Genomic DNA, 15000 nt, shown 5'->3' with positions numbered 1-15000 from the left:
GAGCATCGACAGCATGAAGGCCCTGACGGCAGCCATCGAGGCCGCCAACGCCCAGGTCCACGGCCCCGCCAGCCAGCACGTCACCAACAGCACTGCCACCATCACCGCCACCATCGCCACCACCACCCCCGCCACCGACAGCAAGGCGCGGAGGGACGCGCTCCGCAAGTGCCTCTCCATCGGGATCCAGGTATGAGAGGCCGCGCCGTAACCGGCTGTCGTTGTGTGCAGATGCTGGGAGCATGTGATAACCCAAGGGTCTTCAACAGGGGGTCCGGGGCCCCTAGGGGGTCCTCAGAGTTACTACAGGGGGTCCTCCAAATCTGGAGACCCCTAGGGGGTCCTCATAGTTACTACAGGGGTTCCTCCAAATCTGAAATCAGAAACCTTTTTCTCCTTTTGTATTAACCACTTGAACCATAGTGTTTATATTCTGAGAACTTTAGCCGAAAATAGCAGATCTACAAGCTTGTAGATTAGCTATTTTCGGCAAAGAGGTTTGGTGTAGAGGGTAAAAAGAGCAGACTAACTAAGTACAGAGTAAAAGGTCAAGTTTATTAAGTATTGACGGTTCACTGGTTAAATATCTGAGAACACAAATTGACATGAATCCAAAAAACACTGATGATCGTGCAGACTCGTGCTGCCAAACAATGAAACTATATGGAATCTATGAACAGGTTGTGGGGGTCCCTGCTTCATCTCTCTCTCAAGTCTCAACTAAGGGGTCCTTGGCCTGAAAACATTGAAGACCCCTGTGTTAACCACTTGAGCCCTGCATACACTGTCGTGTATGCTGAATAGCGAAAAAGGATGAACTAAAAGCTCACAATGCACTGTGATGCGATGTGTTGTGATTGTTGATTGCTTGCAATTGATTCATTTATTTTGCTTATAATGACAAGATTCATCACTTGAACCTTTTTTCATGCTGTGGTTTGTGAGTTTGTGCCAGCGTGCCACATTGTCTGAATGATGGCGTTCCCTCCTCTCACAGGTGGAACCGGAGGAAACCTCGCACACAGAAGACCAATCCAAGTTCCAGTCCATTGGCATCCAGGTGGAGGATGACAGAGGGTGAGTGTCTCTAAGCAGTTATCGAAGGGAAGGAGAACCAAGAATCAAGAGGCTTTATTTGTCACGAGCTCATAAAGGTACGAGTGTGGCAAGTGAGATAGAGCGAGAGAAAGAGAGTGAGAGAGAGGGCGGGAGGGGGGAGCAGAGAGCACAGGATCGTACAAGTGACATCGGATATGTCCGCTGGCATGAATGTGAGAAAAGAGATAATACAAGATAGCGGATTGCATTTCTCGACGGTGTTGCCGGAAAACAGAGGGAGATCTGTGTCGTACGGTTGTAAAGTGCTGGTCCCACCCCGTGCCCCCTCCCTTGCCCTGGCTTCCCTAACAGCAGCTGTCCCCAGCTCCAAGGAGGGGAGGCTGCCTGGCGTCAGAGCCCCCTCAACCCAAGTGACAGCTGGGCCAGAGGATGTGGTGAGGGGAGCTGGGGAGGCGGCGGGGTGTGACTTGACAGCCATCTGTTGCTCCCGTCATTGTGATTCAGGCGACGAGTCTACTTTTACAGCGCTGTGCAGTGTCCAGTGTGCAGTGTGTGTGTGCGTGTGTATGTGTGTGTGTGTGTGTGTGGGTGGGGGGTGCATACAAGAGAGTTATAGAGAGATGTAAGAAGGGAGGGAGGGAGATTTGGGTAACGAGAGAGAGAGTGAGAGAGAGAGAGAGAGAGAGAGAAGGAGAGTTTTGGAGGGGTTTGTTAGGCCTTGAGAGAGAGGAGGATGTTTTAGTACTCCCTCCTCCTCCTATATACTAGCAGTTGTGAGAAAAGAGGCATTGGAAGCATGCCTATCATGCACTGAACTTACACAGGGACCCTTCAAACCAGTGTTCATTTTGTCGACTAAAACTATGACGACAAACAGTGGCGATTTAAGAATCCCCGGGCCCTGGCGCTTCTCCAAATCAATGTATGTATAAATGTATGTATAAAAAATGTATGTCAAAATCAACACTACTTCAAACTGTTGGTAACTCTGCTCCCTCCCAGAGTTGTGTGAGGAAGCGTGTCGCGCAGGCAGGCGTGTGCGCGCGATGCACGCCAGCGGCGTCTGCTTGTGTTCACCCTGTCAAAACAGTGACTCGCTGTTTGTCACAGCGGAGATGACAAATCTTAGCCACCATATTGGATTTCAGAACGGTATCCATGTTAGCGAGCTAAGAAACTCACATGTCCTTCAGAGGTCAAAGTGTGGTCCGAGACCAGTATGTTATGACACGCATGCACACAAACGCACTGTGTGTACACACACACACACACACACACACACACACACACACACACACACACACACACACACACACACACACACACACACTGTGTCAAGGAATGTGAGGGGGGCCTTCTCAAAGAGGGGGGGGGTCTCAGCTGACTGACGAAGCTTTGAGAAGGAGGTTGATCTTGACTCTGAGTCACTCACCAGAGCAAACATTAACTCCTCTGAACACTTCCACAAGCTGCTGCTCTGTCGGGGCTGGGGATGGAAAGGCAGCGTCGCAGGCCAACACGTTTCACTGGTCAGTGCATGGACCGGGGCGGCCGTGTGTTCTCGCTGGCACTCGCTTGACCTCTTTTGGCGAGCGCGGCGGAGTGTGCGCGTGGGCGTGTGTGTGTATGTGCCAGCGAGGTGGCGTCTTTCGATTTGGGTTCTTTTTGGTGAGCGACGACATTCATTCACGCATCTGTGAATGTACGAACCCGTGCACGTGCACCTGTGCGATGCACGTACGTGTGCATGTGCGCGCGTGTGTTTGTGTGTGCGCGTGCATTGGTGTCGTGGGAGGTCTGGGCAGGCTGCCCTTTACATAAGATTCCCAGACAGTGAGAGTGCCAAACTCCTGTGGCCTTGCCCCAGCCAGCACTAAAACTCCCCTTATTTGTGTGTGTGTGTGTGTGTGTGTGTGTGTGTGTGTGTGTGTGTGTGTGTGTGTGTGTGTGTGCGTGTGCGTGTGCGTGTGCGTGCACATGGGTCATAACCTCACCTTGCTGTTTGAACTAGGATTAGGCCTGTCTATATCTGAGAGGGAGTGGAGGAGAGCAGTAAAAATGTTCAGACACGTTGAAAGGTGAAGTTTGTTTTCATCCTGCATCAACATATTCATCAGCGTTCGTACCTATAAGCCATGAAAAGGAGCGCTATTGGAACGAGGTCATTTCTCTACTGGTTATTTATACAAGTTTTCCTTCATTATAAGTTCAAGTTTTTAAGATTAGTTTTTTGGCTTTTCTGTCCTTATTGATAGAATTTTAAGTGTAGATGGACAGGAAAGTGGGAGAGAGAGACGGGGAGAGACACGAAGCAACGATCGTCAGGATCGGGACTCGAACTTGCGACGCGCTGTCCGGCTACATTAGCCTAGGTGCAGCGGTCCGGTCCCAAATGCACGTTTTTGTTGTGAAGGGGACCCCGATCAATTCCGATTTACTGGTTGATTCCCAGGCCAGAACTTCCCGGATGTCTCCTCATCCAACGGAGGTTAGCCGTTTTCTTTGTAGGTGGGGCGGGGGTGGCAGTGGTGTTAGGGTTGCCGTCACATGGGTCAGTGGAATGTTCCCTGTGGTCCTAGTGACTAAAACATATGAGTGACCACTGTCCCAAACGAACCGTCCTGGAAAGTCAACCTTCTTGAAAAAAGTGAACGACGGCGAGACCTCCCAGTGTTTCTTTTACAGCCCGGTGGCTCATAATATGGTTGGAGAGCCGAGTCATTACTGGGATGAGCCCCAACTCCTCCACACTAAAAGGTCTTGGGAATGTGCCACTTGACAACAGACAGGGTGGTTAATAATACATCGGGGAAGTTGTCCCCTCCCCCCCCCCCCTCCTCCCGGTCCCTCTTTTCACTTTTTTTTTTTCACTTCAACTCTCCAGATTGGTGCTTGTTTGTTGTGTGATCCGTTATTCCTGGCTGCGTGTGTAGGTGGGGGAGATATTGAAGCACTGAGGTATGGAAGCCTAGAGCAGTGGTTCTCAACCTGTGGGTCGGGACCCCCCAGGGGGACCAGGGGTCCCCAGATGATTAACTTTATGTGAAACATTGTTTTCTCTCTCAAAGAGTAAACAAACCAATGTAAAGTTTAACTATATAGAGGGTATCTGCACGTTTCTAAAGTGACAATTTAAGGACTTTTAAGACCCTTTTAATACCTCTAAAATAACAAATTAAACATTGACCAAATTGTCAAATATTTGAGGCAGAACATTGTGAAAATAGCCGATCTGTGTATAGATCTGCTATTTTCACAATAGAACCGTGTTATACAAAATATAATGCCTCAACTCTTAGTGCTCGTCAGGGTGGGGGGTCCCCGGTTAAAATATGACTACTTTGGCAGTCGCGACCTGAAAAGGTTGAGGACCACTGGCCTAGAGAAACGGAACAGCATACATTCACCGTCAGATGGAAACCTGGCATCCAAAACGAAACAGAACAAAAAGAACCTGGGTTCCAGTGGATCCAATGTAGTTATTATTAGTCACAAGCTCTTGTTAATATTTCTCATTGGTTAAATATTTATTTACAAGCCACAGGCAGGCTCACGAGCACTTTCAACCTGGCGTACCTATACCAAGACATAGCGAACATTTTCGAAATGTTTCAACAGAGGTGAAAAATGAAAATAGCATTAATTTATAAAAGAAAACAAAAAATAGGATATATAGTATGTACATGCAAGGTTTCTTTCCGACAGTGACAATATGGAATGTAGCAGGGACATGCAAAGAATGTTAGGGAGGCAGGGGCTGAAATTTATAAAAGGGCCTTTTGGTGAAAATATCTAAAATAGCAGACCTCCAAGCTCACAACGCGTCACGCTGCGATGCGTTGTTAGCTTGGAGGTCGGCTATTTTCTGTCCTTGATACCACACACTGAACTAAGCGATGTGGCATAACGGCTTGGGTTTCTACACAGAGAGGGCAATTCTTTCAACATAAGATGCTGCATTCAAGTTCAGGAGAGTTTGGACAAGGCAATTCTCTTGAATGCTGCCTTCAGGCATGGCATGGAAAGAGGGCATTTGCATTTCTTTCACCATAGTAAAAACTGCATTCATGGTCTGGAGAGGGCACATTTTACAAACGGGTAAAAGAGCAGGGGCTCAAGCCCCCTTTGATGTCTATGTGTGCACGTGCCTGGAATGTGGTAGGACTCTCTGTAGTGTGTGTGTATAGGACAGATGTGATTTACAGTGCACCACCATGATGACTCTCCACATGAACGTAACAAAAACATCCCTCAATCCCCTTTCTCCTTCTCAGTGGTGGAACGTAAACTAAGTACTCAAGTACTGGTACTTCTTGCTTCACTGGAATATTTCCTCATTTTTTTATACCGTAACTTCTACTCTCAGAGACAAATATTGTACTTTCACTCCTCTATGATTATTTGAAAACTTTAGTTTTAGTTGTAGATTGTTATTACAAAACATGCATTAACCACTTTCGGCCCTATTTCAACTTTGGCCAAATTTGTCTGAAAATGGTAGATCTACAAGCTAGTAATAGTAGATCTACAAGATAGTAGATCTGCTATTTTCAAAAGCCTTTTTATGAATTTCAGACATAAAGATAACTCGTGAACTTATCATAATGTGAAACTTGTGAAAACATTCTGCAGTGAGTACATTTACTTTTGGTACTTGAAGTACATGTTGATGCCTGAATGCTTTTGTATTTCTACTTTTTTCTAAGTACAAAATGTGAATACTTCTTTTCCACCACAGCTCCTTCTCCATCTCTGCCGCTTGCCTCCTTTAATCTTTGACTCTCTCTCTGGGCTATGTTTGGCCTTGTTCTGTCTCAACCCTGCAGGAAGTTGTTAAGAGGGGCTGATAGAAAGCAGACTGACGTCATTAGAGCAGAACACCTGCTTATGAGGAGTTACTCTTTAACTGCTGTGCACACACACACACACACACACACACACACACACACACACACACACACACACACACACACCCACACCCACCCACCCACACACACACACACACACACACACACACACACACACACACACACACACACACACTGTGTAGCTGTCCGTATACAGGGTCTCTCTCTCACACACCCACTCATTCACCCCTACAATCTGTTTGATCTACCCGAAGCTATCCTTGCTCTCCCTCTCCCTCCCTCTCTCTCTCTCTCTCTCTCTCTCTCTCTCTCTCTCTCTCTCTCTCTGTCCATGGAAAAGGAAAGATGAATGAGGAAAGGGAGGTGGAGATGAATGGCTAGAGTGGTGGAGGAGGCCTGAGTGGCCGGAGATGGGGTGAGACAGATGGGCGGGTCAAAAAAAGGTTCAAGCGTGCGTGCGTGCATGTGTGTGTGTGTGCGCGCGTGCACACGTGTGTGTTTATAGAATAAGAAAAGCTCACCGACAATGTTATCATTGCATTTCCTCTAGCGATGACTGTCTGTTGACTGAGAAGACAAGCCAGTGATGTGGTACAACTGTATGATGTCAGATCTGGTGGTTTAGCAACAATCTTAAAGTTCGTAGTGCAATCCAATGGAAAGTGTGTATAGCAATGCTGCTTTTGTGTCAATCTATGGCAGTGGTTCCCAACCTTTTCAGGCCGCGACTCCCAAAATAATCATATTTTAACTGGGGACCCCCCACCCTGACGAGCACTAAGAGTTGAGGCTTTACATTTTATAGAACATGCTTCTATTGTGAATATAGCAGATCTACATGCTCACAACGCCTCGCAAAGTTGTAAGCATGTAGATCTGCTATTTTCACAATTATGCCTCTAATATTTGACAATTTGGCCAATGTTTTATTTGTCATTTCAGAGGTATTAAAAGGTCTTTAAATTGTCACTGTTGAGTGAGAAAACGGTGTTGCACATTATGTTAATCATCTGGGGACCCCCCAAAATAATTTGGGGGGGTCCCAGGTTGAGAACCGTGGCGTGGCTATTTACGTGCACTATTATCTGTGTGTATCTAATTATTTATGAGTGAAAGGATGAGCAACATGCTGTCATATTCTTGTGTGTCGCATTAAGTACAAAATGTGCATTAAGTACAAAATGTGCTCTATAGTAATGTACAAGTGAGTGGCTTGCTGTCTGCTCACTGTGCAGACTTTTGGCCAAGTCTTTCACTCCCCTCCCTCTGGCCTCCCATTCATCTCTGTGGCAGTGAGCCACTCTAAAGACAGGCGCGTGTGTGTGTGTGTGTGTGCGTGCGTGCGTGTGTGTGTGTGTGTGCGCGTGTGCGTGCGTGCGTGCATGCATTTGTTTGTCTGTCTGTCTGTCTGTCTTGGCACATAGTGACGGACTTGAGACTTCGATAAAGACCATCATCAGCCATAAGAAATGTCACACCCAGCATTAGTACGCAGAACAGCGTCCCAGGTGTGTGCGTGCACACGCGTACGCGTGTGTGTGTTTGTGTGTGTGTCACTGGATGGGCGGTGCATACATGCATCACCCCCCGAGTGGCGGCTCCCGGGTGACAGATGAATGCACACTCCATTGCCTCTGAATTACCCAGGTGACACACACACACACACATGCACACTCGCGCGCACACACACACACACACACACACACACACACACACACACACACACACACACACACACAAAACCTCACTCTTGTCTCCAAAACAAAGCTTTCAAATATGGGCTCTGTGTGTGGTCTCTTTATGGACACGTTTAGTTTCTTCACTTTCTTTGATACTAGCAAGTCATTTATATTGATGTGTAATTGCAGTCAAACAAGTACCTGTCTCCTGTCCCTCTGAGCCTTGCTCTTCTTCAAGCCTTCATTCATTTACACTTTGTCGCGCAATTGTGTAGATGATGGGTTTTTTCTTTTCTTTTTTTTCACTTGAAAACCAGTGATTTGTTCGCGTGAAGCAACATGGCTCAGGCTTCACTGACGCCTCCTCTTCTCCCTCTCATCGCCATGCCCACTTACGGTGGACATTTTTGCCATGGACCCAACGGTTCCATTTGTACACACTATGGGGGTCCTTGAAAATGAAACAAAAGTTAGGGAACCACTGTACTTCTAATGTGCCATAGTGTCATAGTAAATCATTGTCATACATATTCTGAAGAAAACCTGGAGACTGATTGCGTCTTATGATCAAAACATTGCGATGCTATGTTAAAAAGATATTTCTTTTAAAATCCATGGACAAGGCAAAGTCTTGCCACGGAACACATGTCCGCGTATGGCAGTAGTGGAAAAAGAATCTGCGTTCCGCCAATGCATTTCAATGAGAGTGAAGCGGTTTCATGCCAGCAGAGGATTTCTGCAAAAAAACACTCCCTTATCATTGAAATGCATTGGCGGAACGCGGATTCCACTCTCATAGGTATTTTGGTGTGAGGGCACCCTAAGTAAAAGTCTGGAATTCAAAATGTAACTGAGTAAAAGTACAAAAGTATCGGCATCAAAATGTACTTAAAGTACCAAAAGTAAAAGTACAAAATGTTTGAAAATAGCAGATCTACAAGCTCGTAGATAGGCTATTTTCAAATAGCCATGGTATAAAATAGGCTAAAGTGGTTTATGTATGTTTTATAATATTATAATTTATATCTGCAAAGTAACTAGTAACTAAAGTTTTCAAATACATGTCGTGGATTAAAATTACAATATTTGTATCTGAGATGTAAAAGTATTGGAAATTTGGAAATACTAAAGTAAAGTACAAATACGTACAGTACTTAAGTAAATGCACTTAGTTACTTTACACCACTGGTGTACGGACATATGGATAATAACGCCTGTCCCTCATCCTCTTCTTCCTCAGCTACCGGCGGATGACGCGCTCCAACAGCGTGACCACGGCCGTGCAGGCCGACCTGGACGACCCCGCCGACTGCCCGCCGCCGCCGGCGCGCCACTGTGCCACCATGCCGCGCCAGCACTCCCGCGACACCTCCACCCCCACCGTCAGCATCCAGGGCTCGGGGAACCACTACCACGCCTGCGCCGCCGACGAGTACGTCGACGAGACGGGGTGCTACGACACGTCCATCCTGCCGCCGCCGGACCCCTGGATGGACAGCGTCGCCGAGGACGAGCAGCCCGCCGACAGCGCCGCCGCCGCCGCCAGTACGGGACGCCGCTCGGGCTCGGTGTGCTCCCGCGACGGCCGCTGGTTCCTCAAGCTGCTGCAGGCCGAGGCGGAGCGCATGGAGGGCTGGTGCAGACAGATGCAGCTGGACATGGAGGAGAACTCGCTGTCTGACGAGAGTGAGTAGAGCATACATACATGGGCAACACTCAAAACGCATCGCAGCGCGAAGCTTGTAGATCTGCTATTTTTGCTTCTTTTGTATGAGATACTAGAATGACAAAGCAATATGCAATGTGGCCCTCTGGAGTGAAGGTGGAAATATGGTGGCCCTCGCCATCATCAAAGTTGCCCACCCCTGCAGTAGAGGGAGAGGAGTCAATATTCTAGAGCAGTGGTTCTCAACCTTTTCAGGCCACGACCCCCAAAATAATCATATTTTAACTGGGGACCCTCACCCTGACAAGCAGTTGGAATTGTAGATATTATAATGTGACTCGGTTCCACAGATAAATAGTGAAAATAGCAGATCTACATGCTCACAATGCCTCGCGTTGTGAGGCGTTGTGAGCATGTAGATCGTCTATTTTCTCAATGTTCGCCTCTTGCTTACTTGTTCGCCTCTTGCTTACTTAATATTTGACAGTTTGGCCAGTTTGGTATTAAAACTGTCTTGAAAGACCTTAAATTGTCACTTTATAAATGTGCAGATACTCTGTATACACTAATACTGTGTGTTGGTTTGTTTACCATTGAGTGAGGAGGAACAAAATGGCATTAAGCTACTCATCTGGGACCCCACAAAATAATTTGGGGACCCCACTTAGGGTCTCGACCCCAAGTTTGAGAACCACTGTTGTAGACACACGTACTGCAGATACAGTGGTGGAAAAAGTACTCACACTTACTAGTACAAGTAAATGTACATGTGCTTAAGTATTGGTATCAAAATGTAATTAAAGTAGAAAGTAAGAAAAGTACTCATTATTCCCATTTCACAAGTTTTCAAATGCATAAAATGTATACTTTATCTTTTGAAAATAACAGATCTACAAGCTCACAATGCATCCCATTGTGAGCTTGTAGATCAAATGTTTTCCCTCTATCATATATTATTTGACAATTTGGTTTACCAGTTGTCATAGTAAAGCATGTTGATTACTTTTGATACAGTAATGGTTTTTCTTTTTTTATAGGTATTAAAAAGGTCTTAAATTGTCACTTCACTGTCATGTGGGGATCCCGCTGGGGGTCCCGACCACAGGTTGAGAACCACTGGCTTAGCTTGTGATCTGAACACAATTATAATAAGAAACAGCTGTGCCATCTACATCAAACCATGCTGCATCACTTTAGTTTCAATTCATATGCTGCCAGAGTAGAATTGTAGCGTGTGACATGGCTAAACTTATCCCCATTCGAGGTCAACACAGTCAAAGCAGTGTCTCTAGTAGCCTACAATGCTCTCTCTTAATAAGCCAACCCACCTCGAAAAACAAGCCCAATAATATGGCCATATATAATATATAAATGTTAGACGCATATGTCATTATAATTACTACCGTATAATATATAGGTCTATAATAATTCATGTTTTGGTTATTTATTATAATATTACACCTATACTAGAGCCGCTTTTTGGAGCGGTGAAAGCGCTCCCAATAGACAGGTATGTCTGTGGGTATGTGGGTGGGTGGCTGGGTGGCTGGCTGGCTGGCTGGCTGGCTGGCCGTGTCCGTCCGTAGCCTGGCAATACCTTGAGTGGCCACACACAACACACTAGTTAAAGGAGGGGCGCTGTTTTGTGCAGGCCAGGCACACTCACCACTCACTCACACGCGCACGCAACACACACGCACGCACACACACACACACACACACACACACACACACACACACACACACACACACACACACACACACACATATACACACACACACACACACACACACACACACACACACACACACACACACATACACACACACACACACACACACACACACACACACATAGAACACAGAATCAAAAACATAGATCTAGAACACATAGAATCAAAAACATAGATCTAGAACACATAGAATCAAAAACATAGATCCAGAACATATAGAATCAAAAACATAGATCTAGAACACATAGAATGTAAAAACATAGACCTAGAACACAGAATCAAAAACATAGATTAGAACATATAGAAACAAAAACATAGATCTAGAACACATAGAATCAAAAACATAGATCTAGAACACAGAATCAAAAACATAGATCTAGAACATATAGAATCAAAAACATAGATCTAGAACATATATAATCAAAAACACCATATAGAATCAAAAACATAGATCTAGAACACATAGAATCAAAAACATAGCTCTAGAACACATAGAATCAAAAACATAGATCCAGAACACAATCAAAAACATAGATATAGAACATAGAGAATCAAAAACATAGATCTAGAACACAGAATCAAAAACATAGATCTAGAACACGGAATCAAAAACATATAGAATCAAAAACATAGATCTAGATCATATAGAATCAAAAACATAGATCTAGAACACATAGAATCAAAAACATAGATCTAGAACACAGAATCAAAAACATAGATCTAGAACATATAGAATCAAAAACACCATGTAGAATCAAAAACATAGATCTAGAACACATAGAATCAAAAACATAGATCTAGAACACAGAATCAAAAACATAGATATAGAACACATAGAATCAAAAACATAGATCTAGAACACAGAATCAAAAACATAGATCTAGAACATATAGAATCAAAAACATAGATCTAGAACATATAGAATCAAAAACACCATATAGAATCAAAAACATAGATCTAGAACACATAGAATCAAAAAACATTGATCTAGAACATATAGAATCAAAAACATAGATCTAGAACACATAGAATCAAAAACATAGATCTAGAACACAGAATCAAAAACATAGATATAGAACACATATAATCAAAAACAGACACACACACACACACACACAGACACACACACACACACACACACACACACACACACACACACACACACACACACACAGGGTATAGCTGCTCAGATTCACCGCTCCACTTCGAACCGAGGTTTGATTTTTTAAAACAAGCCCAAAAGACTGCAACCTGCTGCGACTCGTAATTTTTTCCCATAACTCAACACTGCATTCCAGGATTTTAACCCATGACCGGAAACCAAATCAGTCAATCTTGATTATTCCATTTAAATGAATGTGTTAGTCGCAAAACCTGGCTGTCGTACATGCTGATGTGACCTGATGTTTCTGTTCTGTTCTGTTATCCTCTCCTCTCTACTCTTATCCACTGCCCTTCTCTCCCCTCTCACTCTCTTTTCTCCTTCTGCTCTTTCTTCTTGACATCCAATCATGGTATTCATGGGCGTTGGGACCACAATAGCCGGGTTGTCCTATCCTATCCCAGACCCTCTGGGCTCCATGCAGTCCACAGACATGCTGTTCATTCTTATCACCAGTCTGACGCTGAGCATACAGTGGCCACACATCTAGATATACTGTGTAATGACCTCTCACACTACCACTCCATTCACCCCTCCCAGAGACATTGTTTGATCTTCATGTAACACACACACACATGCGCGCGTGCGCACACGCACGCACGCACACGCACACACACACACACACACACACACACACACACACACACACACACACACACACACACACACGAAGGTGCGCGTGCTTAAACACTCATGTACTGTACATGCAAACACATGGCTCAAAGGGATGTGCATATAAAGATGTGCCTGAACACACACTCACATACACACACACACACACACACACACACACACACACACACACCCGTGTGTACACACACACACACACACACACTCTGTCATGCATGCGTGTACGGTACATACGCACGCGCGCACATTTATATACTGTATAGCCAGCGGCATTTTGTCTATATTTTATCACACAGCTGGTTTCTTCTTGCACTAAGAATATATATTTGACTACCAGGGGCGTCACACCGGGCCCTGGGTACAAGGATTCACTACGGGCCCCCCATGAATGTTAACTATTGAAAAATAGCAGATATACAAGCTCACAGCGCGGCACCGAGTGCCGCGCTGCGAGCTTGTAGATCTGCTATTTTTGAAAAATCATGAAAACGTGTGCAAGAAACCTATGTCAAGGACCCCCAAGATGATATGTATTTGGCCACGGACCCCGATCTCAAAATATTTAGTTCCAGGGACCCCCAGAAGCAAAATTTGAGTTAGAAATGTTCGCTTAAAAAATACATATATTCAAAGATTTTCACACATTTTCACAACTTTTCAAAAATAGCAGATCTACAAGCTCGCAGCGCGGCACTCGGTGCCGCGCTGTGAGCTTGTATATCTGCTATTTTTCAATAGATAAAGTTATTAGGGCCCCTCCACCTTGGGCCCCAGTAACTCAGTCCCACTTTCCTACCCCTTGTGACGCCCCTGTTGACTACACACTACACTACAGTATGCAACCAGTATACAGTTTGTCCCAGAATGTGAAGAACAGTTACTGCCTCAAAGTTGTCCCCCAGGGCTATTACACACCACAATGGCACGTGCACTTGCACACGCACGCACACACACACTGAAGGGGTGAAGAGTCTTTCACTGACAATTAACCAGAGGTGAAAAAAGTACTCACATTTTGTACTTAAATAAAAGTATCAATACTGCACTGTAGATGTACAGGTACTCCGTTACAAGTAAAAGTCCAGAATTCAAAATGAACTTGAGTAAAAGTATGAAAGTGTTGGCATCAAAATGTACTTAAAGTACCAAAAGTAAAAGTACAAAATGTTTGAAAATAGCAGATCTACAAGCTCACAACGCGTCGCGATGCGGCACGTTGTGAGCTTGTAGATCGGCTATTTTCAAATAGCACGGTAAACAATAGGGCTAATGTGGTTTCTGTATGTTTTATAATATTATAATTTATATCTGCAAAGTAACTAGTAACTAAAGTTTTCAAATAATTGTAGTGGACTAAAAGTACAATATTTGGATCCAAGATGTAGTGGAGTAGAAGTAAAAGTATTGGAAGTTGGAAATACTCAAGTAAAGTACAAATACTTCAAAAGTGTACTTAAGTACAGTACTTAAGTACATTTACTTAGTTACTTTACACCACTGCAATTAACAGCCGCTATAAGAATCATAGCGTCTTGCATTATACAGTACAACCTTCTGAACGTATATGTCTGCCATGTTGACGCAATGAAACATATCATATTCATACGCTAGAAGTCTTTCACCTGAAAAACAACAACTCTTCAACCACTTCAACACTGGCCTCCCTACTTTGGGGCATGTCATTATAGGCATATGTCTTAAAATGTTTCAAAAATTGGTCACGCTCACAATTTATCAGGATTCTTTGTGAGCTTTTAAATCATTTTCTGAAAATATTTAAGAAGTCGTAAGTCTCTAAGTGATTAAGATGCAAATCTGGATATTTAACACTTAAGAATGTGACTGTATATGTGTGTTCTATATTTTTTTGAGTAACACACATATACAGTAAAATGGGTATGGAATCTAGAATCCATTTCATTGATTATTTCAAGTATTCTCCAGTCTAAATGACTCTCATCCCTGCAGGGCACAGATAAAAAGGGGCTCCTTCCATGCGTTCCGTGATACAGTATTATATTACACCTTCCCTCCCTGTCAGATCCAGCATGCCTGCAGTGCACTACAGTATGCAGCGCCGTGAATAATTGCATCTGGTGTGTGTGTGTGTGCGTGTGTGTGTGTGTGTGTGCCTGCGTGTGTGTGTGTGCCTGTCTTCCTGCAGTCCTGGGGAAGATCCGCAGTGCAGTGGGGAGCGCCCAGC

General features: G+C 44.6%; 1 protein-coding gene across 3 annotated transcripts in view; it reads left to right on the top strand.

Annotated features, from left to right (window-relative positions):
* dlgap1b (discs, large homolog-associated protein 1b) overlaps positions 1-15000 on the top strand; it is a gene marked incomplete at both ends in the record, with an annotated part of 97474 nt that overhangs the window by 80423 nt on the left and 2051 nt on the right. For all 3 annotated transcript variants that reach the window (XM_080752319.1, XM_080752320.1, XM_080752318.1), the window contains 4 exons: positions 1-190; positions 998-1077; positions 8847-9292; positions 14962-15000. The exon at positions 1-190 is cut by the window's left edge and continues 190 nt beyond it; the exon at positions 14962-15000 is cut by the window's right edge and continues 53 nt beyond it. In XM_080752319.1, coding sequence (XP_080608445.1) covers positions 1-190; positions 998-1077; positions 8847-9292; positions 14962-15000 — 755 coding nt within the window. The remainder of the gene's footprint in view (positions 191-997; positions 1078-8846; positions 9293-14961) is intronic.

The sequence above is a fragment of the Nannobrachium achirus genome (genome assembly GCF_963921795.1).
Source record: "Nannobrachium achirus genome assembly, chromosome: 21".
Classification (NCBI taxonomy): domain Eukaryota; kingdom Metazoa; phylum Chordata; class Actinopteri; order Myctophiformes; family Myctophidae; genus Nannobrachium; species Nannobrachium achirus.
This window is presented reverse-complemented; position numbering and strand designations above follow the sequence as displayed.